Genomic DNA, 26766 nt, shown 5'->3' with positions numbered 1-26766 from the left:
AAGAGGACAAGCAAGCAAGGATGTCAAATTGGACCCACTCAGTGGGTTCTTATTACAATCAGGTTCCTTCTTTATATGGACTACTTATGTGAAAGGGATCTTCAGCGCTACTGTCTGTCCGGGGCCCCACGCCCTATCCCCATTCTGAGTCTCCCTGGAACTGAGAACACAGAATCATCAAGCTAGCAAGGTAAAGCACTGGATTGGAGCAAGGAAGGCTTTGATTTTTCATTGTTTGAGGACTTAATAGACTGTCTAGGTGGTTTAGACATTCTGAAGGCAGAGGACGGAACCAGACCATCTCATAGAGTACTTTCCAGCTCTGTGACTGGGTTCAAATGAGTCCAGTCTTAATTCTCAGCAACATCATTAACAATGTTGATCAAGTCCGTTATCACTGAAAGGATGTGAAGAATAGACGAATTCTGGGAGCTTTTCCTACTTTCTCAATTCCTAACATGGGTTCCTTTCTCTTGCCCCAGTTTCCCAGCCATTGGGGGCTATGGCACCTCCATATATGAGGGATGAAGAATTCCATTCTTCATTTATCTCTGGGAATGTCCCTGTGCCACTGGGAAATGCTGGGAGGGTGGGGGGAAAGTCATATCTCGGATCCTCTCCCCAAGCCTAGGAAAGGAAAAGTTGGGTTAAGAACCAGCTGAGCTTGCTCCCAGGACATGGTAACAGAGTAGGCCAGTGTATTATGGGCACCACCTTTGGCCCTTTGGGAATCTGGGCCTGCTCTTCACAGAGGGTTAAGGAAGCCCAGCGTGCCTTGAGTCCAGCCTGGGTAACTGAGCCTTCTGCCAGAGTTTCTATATTTTCCTCAAGGACTAAGCCAGGAGATGTGAAGGTCCAGGGTGAGGATGGAAGCAGGAGACTCAGTCTTGGCTTCCCACATTCCCCTGGTGGCTGAGCCTCAGGCATTGGGATGACGAATCAGGCAGCAGTGGCAGCGTGGGAGGGAGGGGTGTAGGGGGAGGGAACTCCTACCCCGCCCAGGCCCTGGATCATTTGAAAGGCAAATATGCCGGGTTGCCAAGGGAACGGAAGAAAAGGGACTTCCCTAGCATCAGTGACTCGTAGGGAATGGAGACAGGAGGCTGTGATGCTGAGAAAATTGTTTCCAAAAAAAAGTAAAAATCGGTGACTAAGCAGCCCAGTTATGTAAAGCGATCTCCGAGGAAGTGTGAGGAAGAGCCTGGAACCCACCCCCATGTCCCTTCCTGCTCCCAGCCCCAGCTCCTGAGCCCTGTGGGAATTTCCTATGTCCCTGTCTCCCACTCCCAGGGGTAGGCCAGGAGCAGGGGGGCTGTCCTCCAAGAGCATCTTACATCTTGTTAAGGGGAACCAGCTCTCTGGGTCTTTGAGTTGGCAAAAGGATTCCTCTTTTCTCTTGGAGTGAGAGCCCAGCTAAGGCTAGGGCATTTGAAAGAACAGTGAAGGATCTAGGTCAGCCTGGAAGGGGACCACAGGTCATCTGCTCTCATCGATGTACCCAGACACCTCCACGTGGTTACCACCTCCCATAATACCAAGCTCCAGAAACGAGTTATACTTCTAACTGTCCCATGCCATACAATCCAGTCCAACAAGACTTTATAGAGGGCTCTTCCCAGCATCACCTCTCCTGAGAGCTGAACTAGCTTGCTACCCCACCCCGGCTTCTGAGGACTGTTGTGGAGATGGGTGAAAGTTTTGTCAACAACAAATTAATCTACTGGACAATCATGAATGTGCCAGTTCCCTAAAGAAATGCTTGATTTACCTGATACTTAACATTTTTAAATCCTTACTGCCTAGCACAATGCCTTGTACATAGGGAAGTACCTAACAAATATCTTAAGAATTGAGGTTAATCAAGCTAGAACTTAATTCCCTTCAGAAAATACTTATTAGGCATCTCTTCCTGCTGCAGTACAGATAACATTGATTCTGGAGTCAAAAGACTTCCCTTCAAATCCTGTATCTGTCACTATATAACTTCCCTGGGTCTCAATTTTTTCAACCTTAAAAATCAGGGTGTTGAAGTAGATGGCCTCCGAGGGTCCTTCCAGCACTAACCCTTTGGGCCTGTGTGTAGGGCACTAGGGCAGGTGCTTCCCTGAGCCATACAAGGTCCCTGCCTTAGGGATCTTACTCTGTACTGGAGGAGTAGACAAGAATTACACAAAAATAATGGAGTTGAGTCTTAATGGAACTCGGCATGGGAAACATCATGTACAAATGCAGAGAGGAGAAGAGAGAAGAATATTGGAGAACAACCAGAAGTCCAGTTTGGCTGCAGGTTAGCAGGTACCAAAAGGGAGTTGCAGATTAAAGCTAAGCTGTAGAGAATTTTCAATACCAAGCTGAAATATTACCCAAAAGGAGTGGAGAGTTCCTGACGAGGTTTGAGCAGGAGAAGAGTGCGCTTCATGCTGGGCCTGAGGAAGATTCCTTTGGTTGTCAGTTTTACAAGGGATGGGTGGGAGAAGGGGGGATGCCAGAAGCAGCAACACCAGTTAGACCGCTGCCACAGTCGTCTAGCGGACACATGTGAAGGGCCTGAAGTAGATCACAGGGGTGCACACAGAGTGGGGGCTATGGGCCAGAACGCTGGGCCCATGCTCTATGTCTGTCTAACAGTGGAAAGGAGGAGACCAATAAGAGGGATGTTCTAGAAGCCAAAATGATAGGACTTGACCACTAACTCAGTTTGGGAGGGAATGAAGGTAAAGGACAAATCGAGATGACTCTGAGTCCCAGGGCCTGGGAAGAAACAGGAGAGTAGGGAAAGGAGGCAGGTTTTGGAGGTAAGATAATATAGTCACTTAGCACGAAAGGCCTGGATGAATCGATGCTCAAGTTTCTGGAGGCATTGTTCACAAAGGTCAGTAAGGAAGATGAGGAGAGAGGGTGCACCCATTTTCCTTCCAGTAGCCACTGTGAATCAGCCACTTCTAGTCAACATGTTGGGACTAAAAGCCCTGGAGAAGGTGAAAGGGAGCGTTACTGGGGCTGGGATGGTGATAACTACCATGAGACCCAACAGGAGATAGAGAGGATCTAGGAAATTAAAAGAAGCTCCATTCCAACTCCAAATATTCTCCAAATGTAGTCATACTTCTCAAGAATGGGAAGACCCTTAAATCCCTCTCTCTCACTAAATCCAAAGCATCTTAGGTCCTTAGGAGTCTTTCCAACTCTCACTCTGAGGAAATTCTTCATATCCGACTCAAAACTCTCATGCTTTATTGTAAGGTCCTGTTTCCCTCTGTTTTGTTCTCTGTGAAGATTAAGTGCAGTTGAGGAAAATTCTCTTTAAGTAACATTGGCCTTTTATTGCCTTGGAATCCAAGTAATAAACACCATGAAAAAGATACCTTTAGCATCCCTATCCTGAATATTAACATTCTTTTAGAAATCAAAGCTATGACATGCTCCTTTCTTACTGCTCCCCAAATTCCTCCTGGCTTTTGCTTCATCTAGACTATAGGATAACCTGTCCCTAGCCTCACTAGGAGGAACCCAAGCAAAATCCCAGGGGTGACAATAGGGCCATTTTCAAAGGATTGGACCTTCCTCTGGCCTTTCCTCCTTCCTAGCGCCCCATGTTCCTCCAGCTCACCCAATTGGCCCTCTTTCCCCACCTCCTGACCTCTTCCATCTTCCTTGCTCTGTGACTCAGTGTCCCTCTTCTACTTGCTCTTAGGATTTATACTGGAGTTGAAAAAATCTTTCTTCTTTCTGACCTACTTCACAAGGGTACCCAGAGTCAGGGATCCTAGGATGAATGACAGATCTCCTGGATTAAGAGGCAAGGTATCCAAGTGAAAAAGAGACCAGAATGAGAAATTAGAGGATTAGTCCCAGCCCTCGGTAATGAATTCCTCTGTGTCCTTGAAAAGATACTTTTTTTTTCCTCTCCAGGCCTCAGTTTCTCCATGTGTAAAATGGACATTTTCTTAGGATCTAAAAGGCTTTGGGATTCCTTTTTAGTGCTCTGCAGATTCTGCCAGAGTAAAAGATCCTTAGTATTTCCCAGAGCTTTAGGACCTATGGGGGGGGGAGGTATGATGCTAAGAAAGAGAAACTGCTTGCTAAGAATGCTGAAAGGCAGCTGAGTCGAGGAGGAAAGCCCCCTCTCCCCACCTCCCCCGCCCTCTCCCTCCCTAACTTCCCACCCACCCACCCCAGGAGGCTGATAATTGGTGTTGTGAGGATTAGTCACTGTGCTAACGCTGAGGCTTCCCTCCTCCACAACCTCCGGTCCCCCTACACAGGCAAACTGGCTGAAAGCTTAATTGGAGTTCCTCACACCTCCCAGGTATAGCCTCAAACAAAATGACAGAGTGATCAAAGTGCCAGAAGTCAAACCCCAGGGAGTGGAGAGTTGCTATGGAGTTTCTCTGTGCTATGGGGTTTTTAAAGCACCCTTCAAGTGGTTTCATTTGGGGGGAGTTGAGGGGAGGGGAAGGCAGGGGGTAGAGCCAGTAGCAGGCCAGCAAGGATGCTCTGGGTCTTAGATGCTTTCTCAGTGCCCTGAAGCAAATTAAGGAAACTCCCCAGGATCCTAGCTGGAGAGTCCATTTAGTCCCTTCTCTTGGATCATGTCCTAAGACAAGCTCTGCCTTCAGGCCTGGTTCCCCATGCTACAGGGATGGTGGAATGGGGAGGGGAGAAGAAGGGGAGAGGGAAGAGGGGGAAAGAGTGTGAGTTTGTGTATGATGGAGAAGTACCATGAGTTAGAAGGAGGAACTATTGGGGGGGGGAATCCAGGGCTCTTGCTCCCAACCCTTCTTGGAACCTGATTGGGGACTGCCAATATAGCAATCTCTGCATTGCCCACATGTCTGTAAGTCTGCTTTTCTGCTTGTCCTTCACGGGTCTCTCTGTGGGCATTAGCCCCTCCCCACCCCTACTCCTCCACCTGCCACAGTTCTGGAAATGGACAGATAGCTGCCCCCCTTGGACAATCACTTTAAGAACCAGAGTCCAACAGCTGCCAAGGTTGTTTCAAAGGCTATTTCAAAGGGCTGGCCCCGGGCAGGGGTCCTCAAACTACAGCCCGAGGGCTAGATGCAGCAGCTGAGGACCATTATCCCCCTCACCCAGGGCTATGAAGTTTCTTTATTTAAAGGCCCATAAAACAAAGTTTTTGTTTTTACTATAGTCCAGCCCTCCAACAGTCTGAGGGACAGTGAACTGGCCCCCTATTTAAAAAGTTTGAGGATGCCTGGACTCTGGGGGATAACTATGGGAAATGGGGAAGATTAGCACTTCAGTTCAGGGGGACCGAGGGGTGTCCAGCCTCGGCCGGCCGCCTGCTAAGGGTGGATAACTCAATCCCCCAGACCCCAGGCTTCTCCCCTTCTGAAGAAGGCCAGCACTCATGTGTGACTCCCCCCACCCCCGAAACTCTTGCTGTATAACTTGTCACCACCTAAATATACCTCAGGTGCTTCATGAAGATTGTCCCACATTGGAAGCTAAGCTTAAATTGAAAGAAAATAGAGAATGGAGGGATAGATAACCTACATCTCGTAGGTAAAGCTTGGGAGAGGGTGTGGTTTCTCTTGGAAAGGAGAGTAGGAAGGAGGTGAATGGAATAAGGGAGCTAGGCTGCAATTTCTCATGGCTGCCATTCAGGTCCCAGGGAAACCAGCAAGCGGAAGGGAACCTTCTCCCACACGCCCTCAGCCTCCCCGGTGTTGCATATCTAATTGGATTCCCTCTGCCTCCTACAAGGTTATCCTTGGCGCCGGGAAAATACCTCGCCAACGGATTCTCTCCTCCCTTCCTCCCTCCCTTTTTCCCTCTCTCTCTCCCTCACTCCCTCCCTCCCAGTTGGAGGAGGGCTGGAAGAGCAGCTCTGCCATTCACAAAGAGATTTTCATGCCTGAAATCCGGCAATTCCCTCAGCCCCCAAATCTCCCCTTGAACTTCAGCTGCATCCGACCTCCCACTACATCATCCCTCCCAGACCTGTCCCGTCTCATCCTTTATCTGCGGCTGCTTCTAGGCTCCTGGCCTGCCCACCCCACCCCACCCCCATCCTCTGTAGTCAGACTCCACTGAATTAGCCTGTTGTTAATGATGCTGAGCCATTCATCCTTCCATCTTCTATCCCAGCAGGTCCCAGCTCAACGCTGATGGAGAAGGGGCTGGGTTTGCTGGTAGCACCAAGTCCCCAGAGGAGGACTTCATGGTCAACAGCCTGAATGCTTTAACCATACCAATACCCAGCCAACCATTCCCCTTCCCACATCCCACCCCCAGCAACTAAACTTCCTGAAACCCAGTATATGACCTCATTTGGATTAATGGGGACATTGGAAATAGAACGAGAAGGAGGGGGCAGTGTTTGCTAAAGGGAGAAAGAGAAACCACAGGGAAAGATGTAAGAGGAATATAGAGAAGAACAGAAGAGGAAAGTGGTGGATTAGTGGAAGGAAAGTGGTTGAGAGACTTTAAAAAATTGGATTGTGAATAGTTTGAGGGACAGGAGAAAAAGAGATGGTTGAAAAACTAGAACAACAGGGAAAAGGGGGAAGGGAACAATCATTTAATAAGCACCTACTAGGTGCCAAGCATTAAGTCAAGTTCTTTATAAATAGTACTTCCTTTGATCAAGTAACAGAGTTTGAATAGTCATGATTATAAGACTTTGGAACACAAATTAACCTGATGTGCTCAAAGGACCTCAGATCCTGGCTTCTGGGAAATTTTTCAAAGCTGCCTCCTATAGCTGAAATAATTTAGTCCCCTGAGTTCAATACATGTTATGTTTAACTACCCTTTCATATAATCTGTTAAATTCCTTGAGTAAGGAGTGCATCTAAGACAAGGATTTTGAGAAGACCCACATGATGTCTACAGTTGTGCCTCCAAAGGTCCTGGGATAGTGAATGACCCTTAACCAAGTGGTAGCAAGTAACATTTCCTCAAATGGTGTCATTCCTCAGATGTATTCCTTACCTTTACGTCACATCATCAGCTTGGGGATAGGGGTATTGTTAAAAAGGCATCCCCTGAATGTCCCCTTAGGATTAGCTAGAAATTAGTCCTCAAAAAGGGAGTGTTTACTACCCACCCTGGTCATCAAGTTTATCTTACCACCCTAATTAAAAGTCCTTATCCCTCTACCAGAACTCTTTCACTAGCTCTAGAGAGGAGTTCCGAGTCTCTTTGAGGGAGAGGAATTCTGCCTCAGTGGGACAAATATATTTGCTACTAGCCTCTTGAGACTGGGGAAAAAACCAAAAGTCCCAAATTTGGGCAAACCTTCCTGCCCACTCAAGGATTCTAAAGCTCTTGGATTTGGCTAAACCTACCTTCCCAACTCTGTCATTCTCTGTCTCTGTCTCTGTCTCTGTCTGTCTGTCTCTCTGCCTCTGTCTCTCTGTCTCTGTCTGTTTCCCCCTTCCTCCTCTCCTCCCTCCCTCCCTCCTCTCTCTGTTCTCTGAGTGCACAGGAGGGCTGAGGGAAGCCCCGTGTGCCTGTGATGAACGGAGCTAATTTCTGCTTTGCTGGTTCAAGGCAGAGAAACTGCCTCTATTCCCCTCCTTTCCAGCAAACCCTCTCCCACACACAGACAAATAGGCAGCATATTTAATTGGAATTCCTCACACCTACAGGGTAAAGCCTTGTCAGGAGAAATAGAGCCCACAGCCAGCTGGCTCCCCCCATTCCACCCACCTTGTCTCTTAAAAAGAAATCCCCCGCCCTCCTCCTCCCCCCCCCCACACGCACATGCACACCCACCCTCAGGCCTTTGCACATTCCTCCCAGCACAGTTGTTAAGGATGGATCTGCTGTCAGTGACGTTCCCTTCCTGGGCTGCCATAGCTCCGATGCTGGGCCAGGGCCACCTGAAGGCCACTCCCCATCTCCCCTACCCTCCAATCCCTTTCGCAAGGCTCTCCTGACTCTGGGGTTCCTGAGGCCTAGTGGACAGTAATAAAGTGGCTAGTTTGGGTTTAGCTAGAAGGAGAAGGATAAAGGACTAAGAATAGGGAAGGAAAGTGAGGGAGAAAGAATAGAGAGAAAGAAAGAATCCTGAGTTTCATCACTGGCCTCCAAAATCATCCAGATCATGACTCCCATCTACCTTCAGAGACGGTCCCTACGCAGTCCATCCTATGATGTGATAGCTCGGTGGATTGTTGGGAAGTTTTATATCAGAGGGAAAGCCTTTAACTTTGATATGTGCTTTCTTTCACCTGTGCTTTAAGAGGCCATTCTTTGCCTCATTTCTTACCTAGTCTGAATCAGTGATTCCCTCTATCAGACCTGTTAAAGACTTTAGATTAAAAAGGCGGCAGTCTCCCACTGCATCCAGAGCCATCTCCAGTCGTCCTGATCTATATCTGGCCACTGGACCCAGGTGGCTCCGCAGGAGAAAGTGAATGAAGCTGGTGACTTTGCACAGCCCTTCCCCACTTAAATCCAATTCACTTGCAAGTCATGACATCACCTTCCTGATGCTGTGGTCCTCTTGGAAAACAAAGGACAAACGACGAAAAAATTATATCAGAATTCTGCCCCTCCTTAGTTACCCCTGGGGCAGGGAATACTCGAGGAAAGAAGCTGGGTCTTTGAAAGGGAAGAACTAGAGATTAGAGGTGACTTATGAGAGAAAAGACAAGTAAATTGGAGGGGAAAGACTAAAGAGGGTATTCCATGACCCAGTCATTCTAGTCTCAGCACCCACTAAAGTAAAATGCATAGGAGACTTGCCCCTTATACAGCTCTGCAGGCAGGGCCAATCAGTCTCTCCTAGACTTATCAAGATTGCTTCTCTCTGCCTGTTTCTTTTGCCTTTCCTGCTACCTCCTTCCCCCCCAAAAAACTTAGAATCCTTACATATTAGAGTTCCAGGGACCTTAGAGATCTCCTAAGGCACCTCTCTTCTTTTATAGATGTGGAAACGGAGGCCACGTGGCAAGGAGTGGAGGCAAGACTGGAATTCAGGACTCCTGACCTCCAGCCCAGTGTTGCACCTGTTGTGCCATACTGCACTGCCCAGCCTCTCCACATCTCTTGGTGTTCACTGCTTCCCTACAGGCTCTTCAGCTTGGGCTTGGAGCCCACTTTACAAGGAACTGAAATACATATTTGGTATCATGTAGCAAGTCCTCCTACCTCCCTACAAAACCTGTCCTCAATGGTTGCCTTAAAAAAAATCCATCATTAGCATTCAGTTCCTTAATTTACTGAGTTTACTTTTTGTTTTTAAGCAATCAGGGCTAAGTGACTTAAGTGTTGGAGGATGGATTTGTACAGGTTCTCCTGACTCCAGGGCCTGTCCTACTTTGCCACCTTTTTGCTCCCCGACTATACTTTTTTGTAAATGCAAATACAAGTATATCTCAGAGATATTGCAGACCATTACAATGAAGTAAATATCAAAATGAAGCTAGTCACATGAATTTTTTGGCTTCCTGGGGCATATCAAAGTTATGTTTATATTATACTGTAGTCTATTAAGTGTGCAATAGTATTATGTCTAAAAAACATTGTGCGTAGCTTAATTAAAAAATATTTTATTGCTGGAAAATGCTAACCATCATCTGAGTCTTCAGCAGATCATCTTTTTGCTGTTGGAGGGTCTTGCCTCCATGCTGATGGCTGCTGCCTGATCAGGGCAGAGGTTACTGAAGGTTGGGGTGGCTGTGGCAATTTCTTAAAATAAAATAACAATGAAGTTTGCCAAATCAATTGATTCCTCCTTTCACTTGAACACTTAGAGGCCATTGTATCATTATTAACTGTCCTAATTCCAATGTTGTTGTGTCTCAGGAATTAGAAAGGCCTGAGGAGAGGGAGATACATAGGGAATGGATAGTTGATAAAGCAGTCAGAACACATACAATATTTATCAATTAAGTCCACTATTTTATGTAGGAGCAGTTCTTGGCACCCCCAAACAATTACAAGTGTAACATCAGAGATCACTGATCACAGATCAGCATAATAGGCATAAAAAAGTTTTCAATATTATGAGAATTACCAAAATGGGACACAGAAACATGATATGAGCACATGCTGTTGGAAAAATGGCACTGACAGATTTTGCTCAATGCAAGGTTGCCACAAAGCTTGATAAAACTAGGTATGGCTGTATTCTGAGTAAGGGGCACCTATTGGGGTGTGGGGAGGGTTTTAACCAGGACCTATAATCTCGTCACTGAAGGGATCTTACAGTCTTAGAGAGTTGCTGGGAATGCTGAGATATTAAGGGATTTGCCCTTAGTACGTGGCAGAGAAAAGGTAAAGTTAAATCTTCCTATGTACTACTCAAGGTTGGTTCCCAGCATCCCAGGGAAAATGAGTTTTTCAGGTCACTTTCCTCCCAGCCATAAGAAGGCACTGAGCATCTTGTAGGAGATGGGGATGGGAACAAGGATAGCATGCCCATATCCAAAAGGAGAAGGGATTGCTAAATGGGAAGTAAGGGAAAAGATAAGTATTAAGTGCCTACCATGTGCAGGATATTAAGAACTTTACAAATACTATCTCAATTGATCCTCAGCAATCTGGTAGGTAGATTATTTAGCCCTATTTTACACTGAGGCTGACAGAAGTAAAGTGATTTGTTCAGGATCACACAGCTAATAAGTGTGAACCCAAATATGAACTCAGACCTTCCTGGCTCTAGGCCCAGTGCTCTAGAAAGGAAAAGGATAGGTAGTAATAGGCAGGAGTTATTAAAAAAAAAATAAGGCTTGCTTCTGCATAGGCCATTTCAGCTCTACTTATTGTCATTTATAGGTCACAAATATCACCCTTTTTATTGGGTAATGAAAGCTCTGCCATTTAATTCACTTCCTCTTTCTGAAACTCAGGTTTCCCATCTGTAATAGGGGTTTTACTAACTGATCACTAGAGTCTCTTTCCAGCTCACAATTCTGTGAAATGTTCCTTATAAGGGCATTATGAACTATGGTACAGCCCCTCTCTTCACTGAGTTCTCAAATGTTTTCACATCCCACAAGCCTTGTTCTATGCAATAAATCTTTGAATCTGTTTGGGAAGAAACCCAAGTAGAGAAGGAAAATGAAGAGCTGGGAGGGACAACTGAAGAGTCAATTCCCAAGGGCTCTGAAGGCTCAAAACAGTAAGAATGAAATGTTGGAATGATGTTGGAAAGCAATGTCCTCACACTCACCAGATAGTAATCAGTCTAAAGACGATGCCTAGAATTTCTTGCATCTTCTCTAGCCATTCAGAGTTCTCTCCAGGCAGAGTTTATATATCTTTCCAACTTTGAAGGCAGTAGGATCAAAGAGAGCTAGGTGGAGGAACGGGAAGGGTGAGAGCTAGAGAGAGGAAGGGTCCTGGCCAAGCTTAATCAATGAGGCAATGGAAGAACCAGAATCTGGGAATGCTGACTTAAAATCCGCTGAGTTCTCCCCCTCCACCATCCTTATGTGCGCTTCTATTCCTTTCTTCGGCCTTCCCTTCTTCCTCCAACCAAATGGTGGATCACTCTCATAGTCATGTGCCCTATAGGAAGTGGTCTGCCCGCCATGTTGAAACTGTCTCCCGCATCTCCCTCTTAACGAGCCAGGTTAAATACGCAGTAATCAGAGTAATAATACACCTGGTCTAGTTCTCCAGAGAGCTGCCTTTTGTACTGCGACAGGACATTAATAGCAATTATTCTGCTTTGTAATTGGAGCCTTAAATACTAATTCAAACAGCCAGAGGAAAACCAATTAGTGCTAATTTATCTCTATGTGTTTTCAAGAGCTGGTGTCTGTCACACTGTGAAGAAATAGGTTGGTAATTAGTACAGTTGGGTGGTAGATAGAAGTAATTATCAGATTCTTTCATTTTTCTTTTCTAAAAAATGGGTAGGGGGTGGGGAGGGCTAAGATGGTCTCTGGAAGTCTTTGTTCCCTAGAGGTATAAAGGCCCTAAAGTTCCCGATCGTAGCTCTCTGCTCTCTCTTCAGGTATTTCAGTGAAATTTTTAGCTATGGTGAAAACAAAGTTAGAGGCCTTAAAAAGAACCAGCTAGTTCCAATAAGTATAGTGTAGGTAGAGGCAGGGAAACAGGGTGTTTCCTATTCAGCTGGGCAAAGGTTTGAGTCCTTCCAATAGAAAAATCTCCCAAAAGGTGTTCTCATGTCTTCCTCTGATACTTTTTACATCCTCTAAGCACCTGAGTGTCTCATAAGAATGTCAGTCAATGACCTTGAGTTCATGAGCCTTCTGTAAGGATGAGAACTTAGTATAACTATTCAGCAATTATTTCTTAACACCATAATTGTCTCTAGGATAAAACATGAAGGAATGTCTTAGAATAGCATTTAAGATCTTCCATATTATTCTTGGGGTTTCCCAGCTTCATTTCATATTACTCCTTTTATAAAATCTACTTTTCAATCAAATTCAACTGTTGGCTCTTTTCCAAATTTAGCACATCAGATCCCACCCCAAACATTAAAAAAAAGTTGTGTCCCATTCCTGCTATTCACCCTCCTCATTTCTACCCTTCTTGCTACGTATCTTCCTTAAGGTTCAACTCAGATACCATCTCACATATCTCAATTCCGATGCTCTGTCCAGCTGTTAGTGCTTTCTCCCTTCAAAATACCTAGAGCACTTTGTCTGACATCCCCTTTCTTCCCTTCACTCCCTACTCCATATTATACTTATCTGGATATTATACAGCACTTATCTCTAGCAAACATGGAAAGCAGCATGAATTTAGCAGTGACCTTTGTGTGATGTTTGTATTTCTGCCACTGCCAAGTGACTGTTGTCTCTGCTCAAAATGCAGATTGGTCTCCCTCTCAGAAGACTATCAGGTAAGCGAAGTAGTGTTTAAATACATGTAATATGGAAAAGGGGTTTTCAACGTAAAAACAAAGAGAGAAGGGAGAAAAGATTCAACAAAGCAGAATGAAATCATGACTATGCCAGGATGCAAAGAGTTAAAAGAATATCACTAAGAAAGAAAAATGGGAATAGAAAGACCACTGAAGAGAGGAATCAGTGATGAGACTTATCCCACTAAGAAAGGATCTGGGGATTAGGAAAAGGAAATCTTGCTTGTCTTTCAAGAAGAGATTCTGTGGATCCATGAAGGCAGCCAATAGGCATTCATCCAGTAAGGAACAGAGGAAAAAGAGAGAAATAGTAGTCTTTAATGACACTCTGCTGAGTAATAATCAAACTGATGACAATAGAGAAGTCTATTGTCACGGTCCATGTTCAAAATGTTAAAGAACCTCCCTAAATTTGTCAAAGTGATTGACTAATGACTATTTGGGGTGTTTGATACAAATAAAAATGATACCTTTCTTAGGAATCTAGTAAGCATTGGTAAAGATTGCAGAGCATTGAGTGAGAACTTTAAGAACACAAAGGCTATTTCCCTCACTTCCATTTATCAAAGCTAAGGACTTCAGAAGAGAAAAGCAGATTTCAGAAGGGAACAGCTGATGAAGAAAATGGTATCTGAGAAGAGGATTTACATTTCTGAGCAATGACTTAAAATATAGAATGATGGGCTCCTGGCTAGGGATAGGGCCCACCCAGTATAAATTTGTTTCCCTGGAGTTTTGCAAATCTAATGAAAAGTGCTTTAAACTGAAAAGTATACTTGGGAAGAGGGGGTTGGAAACTAAGCATATCCAAGTTAAAGACCATAGGGAATGACTGTGTAGGAAGAATAGCAATGGAGACATCCAGAAATTCTCAGGGATGAAACCTAAGAAAGAAGCCAGTCATAAAACCATAACTTCAATTGGCTATGCACAATTGCACAAAGTAAGACCGATAAGCACAATTTAATAGAGAGCTTAACAGAGGCAAATTTGAGTTGATGGATATCAAAGGGAATTTTTGGAATGAGATAGGAGGAATCGGCCAGAAGGACTGGTAAAACTCTCAAAATTAAAATTACAAAGACAAAAAGGCAACAGTTCCCATGAGAAGAAAAAGGAGACATGGACACATAAGAAACTCACAAACCAACTTACATCATGTAGATAGAAACAAGGGTAAGTACCTGAGAGGGAATTGGAAAAAATATGTTGTTATGCCTGCCAGTAATGAAAATAAAATCAGAAAGGATTGAGGCTGGCAAGGAAAGCTAGGGACAACAAACAGGCTGAGGTTTTGTAGCTATATTGGGGGGAAGAAGATTACAGAAAGAATAAGATCAAGGGCTGATATAGATGGGATGATGAGCCAAAGGTAAGGACATAGTACATTCCAGGGATGGAGATGAGAGATTAGAGGCCTCTCTGAGGAACAAAAAGTCCAGTTTCCCTATATCACAGAATTCATAATAGGGAATGATGTCCATGGATGTTGGAAAATAGCCTGAGGTCAAGCTGTATAAGGCTTTAAAAGTGAAACAGGGGAGTTCACATTTTATCCTAGAGGCAACTGGAAACCATTGAGTGGGTTGAGTAGAAAAGACACCTGATCATATCTGAGTCCAAAGAAAATTACTTTGGCATCAGTGTATAGGATAAAATGGAGTGATGAGTGATTTGAATCAGGGAAACCTTAAGTAGCTATTACAAAAATCTAGAGGAGAGGGTAAAAGGGTCTGAACTGAGTTGGTCACAACGGATTTGGCAGCTGATGGAATGTATGGGACGGAAGAGAATGGAGAGTCCAAGACAATGTTGAAGTTCTGAGTTTTGAATGTAGGACACTAAAAGGCTGATGGATGTGGAACTGACGTTCCGGGGAAAGACTAGAGCTGAAAACATGGGCCTGGGAATCACCTACATAGAAATGATCATTAAATCCATTAGAGCCAATGAGGTTTACTACGAAGGGGAAAGAAGGGAGCGGCTACCATATGCTGGGTACTGTGCCAAGCACTTTACAAATATTATTTCATTTGATCCTCATGACAAGCCTTCAAGATAGGTCATCTTATTATCCTGAGTTTTGCTATTGAGGAAACTGAAGCAAACAAAAGTTAAATGACTTACCAAGGTTCATGCAGAATTAATAAATGTCTGTAGTCCAATATGAATTCAAGTTTTCCTGAATCCCAAGTCCAGCCCTCTATCCATTGTTCTATCTTGCTGAGAGAAAATATAAAGGGAAGAGAAAAAAGGGCTCAGAACTCGTGGGGAACCCATAGGTGGGGGCAGGAAGATGATAAATAAATCTATGTGTGCACATGTGTGGATATACACACACGTATGTACATGTATGTGTGTGTATAGGGTCAGCAAAGGAGACCAAGAAAGAAGCATCCAAAGAAGAAGGAGAACCAGGAGAGAAAAGTGTCATGAAGTCCCAGAGAATTCAGAACACCCAGGAAGAGAGGGTGATCAATAGTGCCAAATGCAGCAGAGAGAAGTGGAGAAAGATGAAGACCAGTAAAAGACTATCAGAGCTGGTCGTCAAAGAGAGCATTGGTAAGTCTGGAGATGGGTGGTTCAGTTGAATGATAAGGTGCAAAGAGATGAGGAGCAAAAGAGAGTAGTGGGTTCTCAGGAAATGGAGGAGAGGTAGAAGGTTATAGCTTGAAGCCCTGGTGCCATCCAGTGAAAGTTTTTAAGGCTGGGGAACTGGCACATATCTGAAGGCAGTAAAGAAGGAATCGGTAGAGAGGAAGAAGTTGAAGATTCAAGACAAAGAAAGGAAGGATGGATGATCGTGAACGTATTGTTTGCCTGAGAATATAGGAGAGTCCGGGACACTGAGAGAATTGATCTTGGCAAGGAGCATGAATTTAAGGCAACAGTGTCAGGGATATAGAAAGAACTAACAAATGTGATTATTAAGCAGTAAGTGAACTTTGAAAGATGATGAGGCGGAGGAGAGGTGCCACGGGACTGGACATGTAGTTTTCTCAGTTGCACAGAAAGGAAGAAGTCTGCAGTCTGCAAACTAGAGGCCAATGAGCTTCACTTTGATTCTTGGCAAAATTCCAGAACTGATTATTAAAGAGATGGTTAAAGAACATGTAGTAAAGAAATTGGTGATTACAGAGTCCCAGCACAGCTTTATCAAGAGCAAATCATGTAAAACTAACAATATTTCTTCTTGGACAAAATTACTGAATTTGATGGCTCAGAGGAATGCTATTTTGTGAGGATTTTAGCAAAGCTTTTGACATTCTCTCATGCTATGCTAATGGAAAAGATGAAAAGATGTGGACCAGACAATAGTACAGTTAGCTGGATTCTGAATTATTTGAATGACTGAACCCACAGAGTGACACAAAGCAGGTAGAGAGAGGGAATGCACTGATATTGACAGTCTAAAATTCTGTAGTGAATCAAAAAATATGAAATTTAACATGAAATTTAATTTAAATATGAAATTTAAATCTAATATAAAATTTATGGAATTTAATTTAACAAAGTTCATACCTGCCCGTTTTAAAATAGACTTCACAAATACAAGATGGGGTGAAATATGATTAGACAATAGCTCCTCTGAAAAAGATCTTGGGGTTTTCATTAACTACACGCTCATCACAACAGTCAAGAAAGCTAGAGCAGTCTTAGACTACATTAAAACAAGCACCAGACCATCTAAAAGATGTTCAGCCCCAGGCAGGTGGCAGGTGACAGCCTCACTTCTGTAGCATCATGCTCAGCTCTGAGTACCAGGTTTAAGGAAGGGCAGCCAGAGAAAACCATGAGAAATACCACCAAGATGGGGAAGTGCTTGTCAAGATGGATTGAAGGGAATGGAGGGTGTTTAACTTGGAAGGAAAAAGACACAAGTGGGATAGAAAAATTGTCTGCAAGTGTTTGAAGGAAGGATGGTCACATAGAAGAAAAATTAGACATGTTCTGTGTGGCCTCAGAAAGCAAAACAAGGAGCAAAGGGGGAAGCCACAAAGAACTTAGTTTGGGGTGGATGTGGAATGGATAACTCCACAACAACTAGCACTGTCCAACATAATCAGGGATGCGTGGGGAGGTAGCGGCTTTTCCCTCAATGATGATCTTCAGGCTGACCATTTGCTTTTGTTCAGGTACACATTGGCCTAGAGGGCAACTGAATTCCCTTCCAAATCTGAGATTCTGGAGTTTGGGTCCAGAAGGAAAGGAAAAATATCAGTAGGTAGAGACAAAGGTGGGAGGTTCCATTCCAACCATTCCAAGTAACTAGATGAAAATTAGGGTGATAAATAGGCCAGTGCAGCTGGAACACAGAATACATGAAGGGGAAATAATACTGGAAAGTAGTTTAGAAGGGGAGGAGACATCACTTGCACTTCAACTTTGAACGGAACCAGAGTAAAATGGGTAGAATCATTAGAATCATTCATCCTAAACCAAATCATTCTCAAAGTCTTAGGAACTCTAATCAATATGATTCCAAAGAACTAATGATTTAAACTCCTGACCAGCTCCTGACGGAGAAGTGATAGACTGTATATGCAAAGTGAAAAATGTATTTTTGGACATGGCCAATGTGAGAATGTGTTTTTCTCTCACCTTATATATTTGTTGCAGGGTTTCCTCCCACCTCTTCCAATGGTGTATAGGGTAGGGCATTGGAAGTGAAAGGAAGAGTGTTAAGATGCTTGTTGACTGAAAAAAAAATTGATTAAAAAAAATGAGGTTGCAAATAAACTGTAGAAGGATATGAAAACTAGGGTAAGGAGTTTATTCTTTATATCTTGCCATTAGAGTAATAATAGAATTTGAGATATACTTACATTAAGGTTCTTCGGGGAGACCTCCAGGTGCATCCTAGAGTCCCACCTCACTTTTAAGAACTACCACAAGAAACAATATAATTGACTAGACACATACCACATCTGTCTTTGAAAATACAGAAATACAGAAAATACAGATATTTAGTATGCATACATTAGATTTAACATATATTTCTAACATGTTTTACATATATTGGACTACTTGCCATCAGTTCTTGAAGCTCCCCAGCCTCTCAATAGGCTTCCATGACACTAACTTTCTTGGCTGACAGTCTCACTTACTCCCACCATCCTCCTGAATTCCTATATCACTACTTCATCCCCTTTCCCCGAAACTGGCTTTCTATCAAACTGGCCAACTATGGACTGATACACAGCCCCCCATGGAAACTACTGAGGGAGAAGTGTACCAAGAACAGTGATGTGAGGAATAGTCCCAGGAACCCCCATGACAGAGAAAGTTCTGAAGAAGACCATGGGAAACTTCACTTGTGACTCCCTCCAGATGCCAGGCAAGATGTTTGTCACTGTCCTTCATCCTTTTATTTGTCCTCATAAAGCTACTCTTGTCAAAAAGAATGAGGTAACTTGAGTAGAGTCATCACCACCAAGATTAACATTTCTAGTACTGTTGTGCCTCATTCCCCTTCTCATATTCACAAGATAAAAATGTCAGTGAAGATCAGTAGAGGCTAAGAGAGGAGATCAGAGTCTGGTAGAGATCCCAAATTTCCTAGAGGCTCTTAATTTGAACAATTTAGCCACATCATCGTATTTCTGCCCACTTAAGGGCCATCAGCTCTGTGAGAGCTTTGAAAGGGGACTGTAAAAACAACTGCTGATCACACTTCTTCCAAGCCTCAATTAACCTGCAGAGGTGGATTTATATGATTTCTAAAGAATCTTTCAACTCTTAAGTCTCATGGATAGATTCTGTTCACCTGAGTAATATTTTTGGCAGACATTGAGAAAAGGACTGTCGAGATAAGGCATTTGTGTAATACTTAAAACTTCTAAGTGTACTCCCCAACCAAGTGCCCATTCCCCTCAATTATACATTGGGCCAGTGTCCTGGCTAGGTAGTCATCTGCTTGTAGAAAGGGAAAATTCCCTATCCCAGAGTATTCCCCTACGACTATCTTCTTAGGAATAACTCAAATTCCACCAAAATTCTCTTTTTCTCCAGAGCCCTTTTTAAAATCCCCTGGAAGCTGACACAGAAAATCATTGACAAGTTAAGATTCAATTAGTATATTTTCTTCTGATAGGGAGGAACCAAGGTTTCAAGAGCGCATCTCAATTTCATTCCCCACTGGCAGCCCCAGCCCCAACACCACATCCTTGTTTTCAGCAGGTAACCCTTGACTTCTACTTTTCTCACAATATGGATTATCCTTGGTGAACTCACCAGAACTGAAAAGTTGCAAGACACCTAACTGACCCAACTAGCCTAACTGTGTAAAATATCCCCACTGCAACACACCTGAAAAGTATAATGAGTAAGTATAATAAAAAGTATAATGAGTCCAGTCTCTGCCCAAAGACCTTCCAGCATGAGAAAGCCACCTCTTCAGAAGGCGGTCTATTTTATTTTGGGAATGCTCCTATCATTAGGAAGATTTTCCCGACATCACAATGCCATTTACCTATTTACACTTTCTACACACTATTTCTGTTTCTTCCCTCTGGGGCCAAACAGAACAAACTTGACTCCTCTTCCACATGATAGCCTTTCAGATACTTGAAGAAAGCTGTCAAGTCTTCTGTGAGTCTCCTCTTCCTCAGATTAAACCTTCTCAGATCCTTTAAGCAATCCTCACGTGCGCTTGATTCCCAGCCCTTCACCATCCTCTTCTCAATACTCCCGACTTACTCAGGTCCTCCTTCATTTGTGGTGTCCAAACCAAACACAGGTGTCCAGATGATCTCTGAGCAGGGCATGAGAGGGACCATCCATCACTTCCCTGTTCCTGGCAGCTGTGACTCTCTCAATACATTCTGTGATCTTGTTAGCTTTTTTTGGCTGACACTTCATCCTACTGAATCATATGTAGCTTGAAGTCCACTAAAACTCTCAGGTCTTTTTCAGAACAATTGGTTTCTAACTATGTCTCCCCCATTTTGCATTTATGAATGTGATTTTTAACTCCAGTATAAGACTATAAATATATACCAATTGAATTTCTTCTTATTAGGTTCAACTTAATACTCTAGCCTGTCAAAATCCCTTTATATATGGAGTCTGTTGTCCAGCAAGTTGACTATACCTCCAGGCTTTGTGCCATCTACAAATTTAATGAGGATGCCAAAAATTTCTTTATTCAAGTCACTGATGAAAATATTAAAACCACACAAGGCCAAGCATAGATCCCTGGGGCATTCTTCTAGGGACCTCCTGCCATAATGACATTGAACCAATAACAACTCTTCTTTGAGTCCATCTAACATATTTTAAGTACATCTCATTGTATTGTCATCCACTCCCTTCTTATTGCTATTGCTTGGTCTTTTCAGTCATTTCCACCTCTTCAGGACTCCATCCAGAGTTTTCTTGGCAAAGGTTCTGGAGTGGCTTGCCATTTCCTTCTCCCACTCGTCGTACACATGAGGAAACTGAGGTAAACAGAGCTAAGTGACTTGACCAGGGTGTAACACAACTATTAAGTGTCTGAAGCCAGATTAGAATTTGTATTCCTGACTCCAGGATTGGCCCTCTCTCCATTGGACCACCTAGCTGCCCATCTAATCCCTGGCTCTCCATTTTCTCCACAAAAATAGCATGAGGTACTTCATCCCTTCTCACCCCCCCAAAAAAATGCTAAAATCTAGATGAACTCTGTCCACAGCTTTCCCTAGTAGTCTCTACTAATTTAATAATTCTGTCCCCAAAAGAAAAAATGAGGTTGGTCTGGCATAACCTGTTCTTGATGAAGCCAGGCTAGCTTTTTTATCATCATCTTTCACTACCCATCTCTTTAATGATCTCTTCTAGAATTTCACCAAGAGTCACAGTCAACCGATCTATGGTTTTAAAGATGATTCTCTTCTTCTTTTTGAAAATTGGTTCAACATTTCCATAGTCACGTGGTGCTCTGTGATACCTCAACCATTTTCCATGATCTTTCACATGCCGCTGACAGCAATTCAGCCATCACATCTGCCAGCCTTTCAATATCTGAGAATATGCTTTATCTGGGCTTTAGCTTACTATCGCCTAACTTATCTGGGGCATCAACTCCTTGTTGTCATTTGGGTTCTATTATTTCTAGTGCAAATGCCATTTGTTCTCCTTGGTGGAGAAAACAGAATAACAATGGGTTTCCTCTATCTTCTTCTCTGTGTTGTCAATTATCCTCATCCCATGCAACACAAGCCAAGATCTTATCCCTTTTCTTTCAGTTTTCTGTTCTTTCACTTGAAAAGGGAACCCCTTTTATTGTTGCTACCTTCGCTCATCAGCCACCAGTCAGTCTGAACCTTCGTGCTCTTGACACAAACTTAACAAGACTCTATAGGACTCCTGTCTGCATCCGCTACTACCAGGAGTTGCTTCTATCTTGTGTGCCTTTCATTTTAAAATTAAGCTTATTGGTGAGTTTCTTATGTACGCACATCTGTCTCTTTAGACAAATCCCATTTTCTTTCTTTGCTGGAACTGATTCCCTTTGTGTCCAAAACTTCATTCTCGAGCATCTCTATATCTCCTAAGCGGGCTTCCTCCTTTGCATTTTATCCATGGGAAACCTTATCTCCCTCCTCTTATCTTCCTTCTTCCACATCTCAAAATAGCCTTGTCTTCCATCTCTCTTCCTTTGCTCAAGGCTCATGAATATGGTCTTTCTTCTGGCCAAGGCTAAGTTTTCTCTGGGTGTCATTGATTATCCCTTTCTATTTTTTTCAAGTTTGACAAATCAAACATTCTTTCTCTTTTCCACCTTCAGCATCTCCCTGTTGACTTTTCTAGCTCCTTCGCTATGATACACAAATGTGCTCATTGCATTCCTTGTTTTAAAAAATCCTTCCTTTGACCTTTCCACACCCTCAAACTATCATCCTTTTTCTCGTTTCCTTTTCATTTCTTAAACTCCTAGAAAGTATAGTCTTATTTTGTTGCCTTAATTTCCTCAACATCACTCACTCCTCAATCCCTTTCACTCTGACTTCTGACCTTTCCAAGGTAAACTGATCCCTCAAAGATAATTGGTGGACTCTTAATTTCTAAATTCTACGACCTTTCTTTTTGAGTCCTCAAAAGGACTCCTTAACCTTCAGCATCATTTGCAGCTTTATTTCTCACAATTCCTCTTCATATGCTCTACAATCTAGTCAGCTGCACTATTCCAGGTCCAAAATTTCATCTCATTCTCCTATTATCATTCTTGCATTCAAGCAAGCAGTCCTCCATACTTAAGATGGCCTTGTTCTTCATTTTCTGACTTTCAGAATCCTTTTTCTCCTTAAAAGGCTCAACTCAAGTGCCACCTCTTCTGTAAAACTTTCCCCTGTCCCTCTGATAGATACTCCTGCTCTTGACACAAGTATTTACTCCCTCCTTATGTTTTCTTTAAAACGTTCCTCTGCATCTTTCCTTTGCTTCCATCATTCCTACTTTCTATACTTCTCCTACCTGATATAAACTGCTTGAGGTCAGAAACTTAGTCTTGTTCCTAGCCTTGTCTCCCTAGTGACTTGCACATAGTAAGTACTTGAGAGATATTTGCTGAATTGAAGCAGTTTCTGTTCCTCTAGTCCTTTCTTCCCTGAAGGTAGAAGGCTTGAGGTTGGCCCTGCCCAATTCTAAAATCAACTAGTTAAGGCTTCTCGAGGGCTAGTCATTCTTCTCAAGGCTTGGTCATTCTTCTCAAGGCCTGTCAAGAGCTGACTTCTCAATATCAGAAATTCTTGGTAATAATGCCAGGGAAACACATTGCTTTCTATGTATGTAGGGTGGCTTTGGAGGGTGACAATCTGAATTCTTGCTGGATGAATGCTCTTTGTCTTATAACTTTTCACCTTAGCATCGCATATGTATGTGTGTGTGCAATATATATGTAATATGTATATAAATATATATTTTGTGTATATATAAAACAGGAATGTATATTACATATACATATATGTATGTGTTTCTCTGTGTATATGTGTACACATTCATATAAATATCTCTTTCCCTGAGGTGATAAAGCTCAGCCAACTAGGAATTCAGAATGATCCAATGGAATTCATTATAAAGGAATATCTTTGGGATGGGGAGTGGAGATTATATATCCAAGACCCAACCTGGTTAAAAAGAGATTGCACAACTCCCAGGAGCACATGAGGTTTTCTCTATACATGTATTTTTTTTAATTAAGGAAGGGTGTATGTGTGTGTGTTGTGCATTCCCCATTTCTGCCAATTAAAATGTGATATTTTTTAGACAACAAGCAAACTCTACTAGATGGGGGACAATCACTTGTTATGGGGGGGAGGTAGAGAGGATTGGGGTTTGGCATGGAGGGGGGAACAGTGGGAGGACTAGAATCTGCCAGGAGCTGCAGTAGATGCAAAACTATGCCTTAGGCATAATATATCAAAGAAAATATAATGCATCCAGCTTAAAACTAATGATTGCCATATAATTAGATGAGAAGCATTGTGCTATAAATGTGTATTCTTTAGCGTGCTGTGATTTTACTGTAAAAAAAAAAAGAGAGAGAGAGAGAGAGCAAGAGAGAGTGAGCAAGAGAGAAGGAGACAGAAAAACACAGAGCCCAGCAACATACTATAAAAAGAACCCTCTGTTGACTTCTCTGCTGTTTAGTATTCCTTAGCTGTTCTCCCCTGGGAGTGTGTAATTAGTGCTTTATGAAGAGTACATTTAAAGCAGTTTAATATTCACCTCATTCAATCTGAAACAATGTGATCCGTGCTTAGACAAATCAGTGCTCCTTGCTGACATAATCTGTCAGAACATTACCTCTGAAAAGACCTTTCAAGAGGTTTGGATGTTAATTAGTTGTCTATCATGTATAAACAGAGCAGTGAGCAGAAGGGGCTCCGACAGGCCAGAGGGATATGTTGGGGAATGCATTTTGTATGAATGCTTCTTGCTGGGGGATCTTTTCATTTTTCCCACCTCCCCCCAACCTTTTCTCTACAGCATGTCAAGCAACCACACAGAGTTGGGCCCAGTCTGGGCAGTGAAGGAGCTTTCTGGATGACTGGGCATGGAACTGTTGAACTGCAGAGGGGGACTCTGAGAGCTGTAAATCTTCTCTCTCTCTCTTTCCCTCCCTCTCTCTCTTCTTTCTTTCTCTCTCTCTCTCTCTTTCTCACACACACATACACACACACAAACACACAAATACACACCACATACAAACTATAACTACCTTCCCTGCCACCACCAAGGCCCTGGTGGTATCCTGGCTACAGACCAGGAGCTATCTGGCTAAGATCTTTACAGCAATCCTGGTGCACCTTCAATTCAACTACTGTTGACCAAGAGCATCTATTTGCATCTGGCACTGGGCTAGGCACAGGGGCGACAAAAACAAAAAATAAAACACTTGGTCATGGTTGGCAGGCTCAAAGCTGTCGATGTCCCTGGCTTAACATGCTCTGGAACCTCCTAAGTTTCCTAATGAGCAGGAGAGAAAGTCATGAACACTGATACGCTTTGCTCCCATGAGCTAAATGATGCTTACCGCTGCTACAAAGGAAGACTTGAAATTCATGCGTCTGTATAGACAGGTACACACAAAGCTACCTGCCTCTAGCTTCCCATAACATCCTAGGGAGACAAAGACAGAGACAGAGACAGAGATAGCTGTAAAAAACCATCAGCTTAAAGGGCAGAACTAGGAACAATAGTCGCGTCGCAGAGAGGCTGATTTGGACTCCCACGTGGGAAACATTTCTAACAGAGCTGACCCAAAGTGGAATGAGCGGTTGCCTTCATAGATAGTACATAAAAAAACCTTTACTAAAGACTGGAGTGACCACATGTCGGTTGTGTTATAAAGAGTAATTCTTTATGGAAACAGCTTGATCTATCCATCTTCTGAGGTCTCTTCCATCTCCAAGGATCTGGATTCTGCAGAACACCCCCACACTGTAGCAATATATGTAAACTATCCCATACCTTCAAAACAGCAGACCTCCAAACTATAACCCACAACTACAAGAATCAAGTCTATTCTTGAAGATTTTCAGGTTAATAGGTTTTTTTTTCTTTTTTATATTCTTAGGATAGTAGCTTTTAAAAGGCTATATGACACTAATATGTGGTCCTGGGCAAGTTCTGATCGCCTCACCAAAAAACAAAACAAAACAAAACAAAAAAAAAAAAAACCTGACACAGTAAAGGGGCTGAAAAAAGAAAAACACTCAAATACTCATCCCCTGGTCTTACTAAACCTTTGATTATAAGATCATAGGATTAATGTTTGCTAAAGAAGGAAGGGACCTTAGAAATCAGTCAATTGGCATTTATTAAGCACCCACTGTGTGCCAGGCACTGTGCTAAGCACTGAGGATACAAAGGAAAACAAAGGCAGTTCTTTCTCTCAAGCAGTTCAAATTCTATGACAATGCACAAATACGTGCAGATAATGTATGTACAAGATGCATACAGTGTATGCAGAGGCAATCTGAAAGGGGAAGGCATTAATTAGCAGCAGGGGGAACCAGGAAAGGCCTCCTGAGGAAAGCAGAATTTGAATTGAGTCTTGAAGAAAGCCAGAGCCTCTAGGAGGTGGAGATGGAAGGAGGCAAAACCTCCTAGGCATGGGAGACAGACTGGAGGTGAAGGACTGTGTTTTTGTGGAACTGGCAGAGCCAGGATTTGAACCAAAGTACTTGGACTCTGGGAAGCTGGACGGCACCCTAGTGGATAGGGGTTCAAATCTGGCCTCAGAAGCTTACCAGCTCTGTGATCCTGGCTTGCCTCAGTTTCTTCATCTGTAAAATGAGCTGGAGAAAAAAACAGCAAACCACTTTCAGGATCTTTGCCCAACATTGGAATGAATGAGCTTGGATTCTGGGTCCAGTACTATTTCTAGTTTACTTGTCTATCTCCATCATCTAATTCAAGCCCCTTATGTCACAGATGAAAAGGCCAAGTGGTACAGATTCGGGACTGGGGGCCTATGTATTGAATGAGTTCCTGTTTCCCCAGTGATTCCTTCCTGAGGCCCCAGACACTTTTCCCTTTACCCCTAGGCTCACATCCTAGGTTCTTTACCTGCCCTTGGAGCCATCATTAAAGTCCTTTCCTATTTACTTTTTCTATGTGTTTTTCCCTATTTGGCCATTCTGGATTTTGACCCTGACATATAACATCACAGTCCTTAGAAATGAAGGTCCCTGGGTCTGCATATCAAAATCTGTGGCACAGGCTTTTCCATCCTGCCAAGAAGAATTGGGTTTTCCCAGATTCTTTTTCCTCTGCCCATCCAAAAGGATCCAGAATGTAAAATCAATTCCAGCTGGAATATCCTTAGCAAGCTGAAGCACTGATCAGAGCCCAGCTATTGGGGAAGGAAATTGATTACTGGAATCCTGTGGTTCCATCCTATTTTTAGACCACTCCTTGACTTGATCCAAACCTCCTGGGAAAACTTTATCCCCTCTTAATTTCCTTTTGGAGGAGGAAACAAGACTCAAAGCGACAGAGATTTCTCACTATTGATAAATCCCCCTTTCTATCCAAGGTCTCTTCCAGCTCTGCAGACTCAGCACTTTCAGATCCTCCCAAATCACAGCTTGTGCTGGTGATGAGTTATCCATTTATAAACTGTATCCCAGCTCCTGATCTTGCTCCCTGTTTATTTGCAGGAACCAGAGACAGTTTCCTGTTTTTTGCACTCCAGCCCCAGCCTTTATCCTTGAGCTGCATCCAACTTAGTCTCAGTTATTCAGTCTCAGATGGGGCTGCTCCCTCCCCTTCAGGGACTGCAGTAATATCAGGCAGGCTGGGTGGAAGCAGGTCAAGTGCTCTTTCCCATTACTTTCCTCTAAAGATTATAATAAGTATCCCTCCCTCTCCCTCTCCTTCTCCTTCTCCCTCTCCTTCTCCCTCTGCCCGCCCCCTCCTCTCCTGGGAGTGGTTAGAAATAACCCATGCTCTTGGCCAGC

General features: G+C 43.2%; 1 protein-coding gene across 4 annotated transcripts in view; it reads left to right on the top strand.

The window, feature by feature from the left end:
• Positions 1–26766, top strand: part of PEBP4 (phosphatidylethanolamine binding protein 4) — a 257467-nt gene that overhangs the window by 172241 nt on the left and 58460 nt on the right. The window contains exon 5 of one of the 4 annotated variants that reach the window (XM_051975717.1): positions 8904–9698. The exons of the other annotated variants lie outside the window; for them this stretch is intronic. Coding sequence (XP_051831677.1) covers positions 8904–9113 — 210 coding nt within the window. The 3' untranslated portion in view covers positions 9114–9698. Of the gene's footprint in view, positions 1–8903; positions 9699–26766 lie in introns of those variants that run through there. 4 annotated transcript variants of the gene reach the window in all.

This window comes from Antechinus flavipes, chromosome 2 (genome assembly GCF_016432865.1).
Source record: "Antechinus flavipes isolate AdamAnt ecotype Samford, QLD, Australia chromosome 2, AdamAnt_v2, whole genome shotgun sequence".
Taxonomy (NCBI): Eukaryota; Metazoa; Chordata; class Mammalia; order Dasyuromorphia; family Dasyuridae; genus Antechinus; species Antechinus flavipes.
The sequence above is the reverse complement of the archived record's forward strand: the minus strand, read 5'-3'. Positions and strand labels throughout refer to the sequence as shown.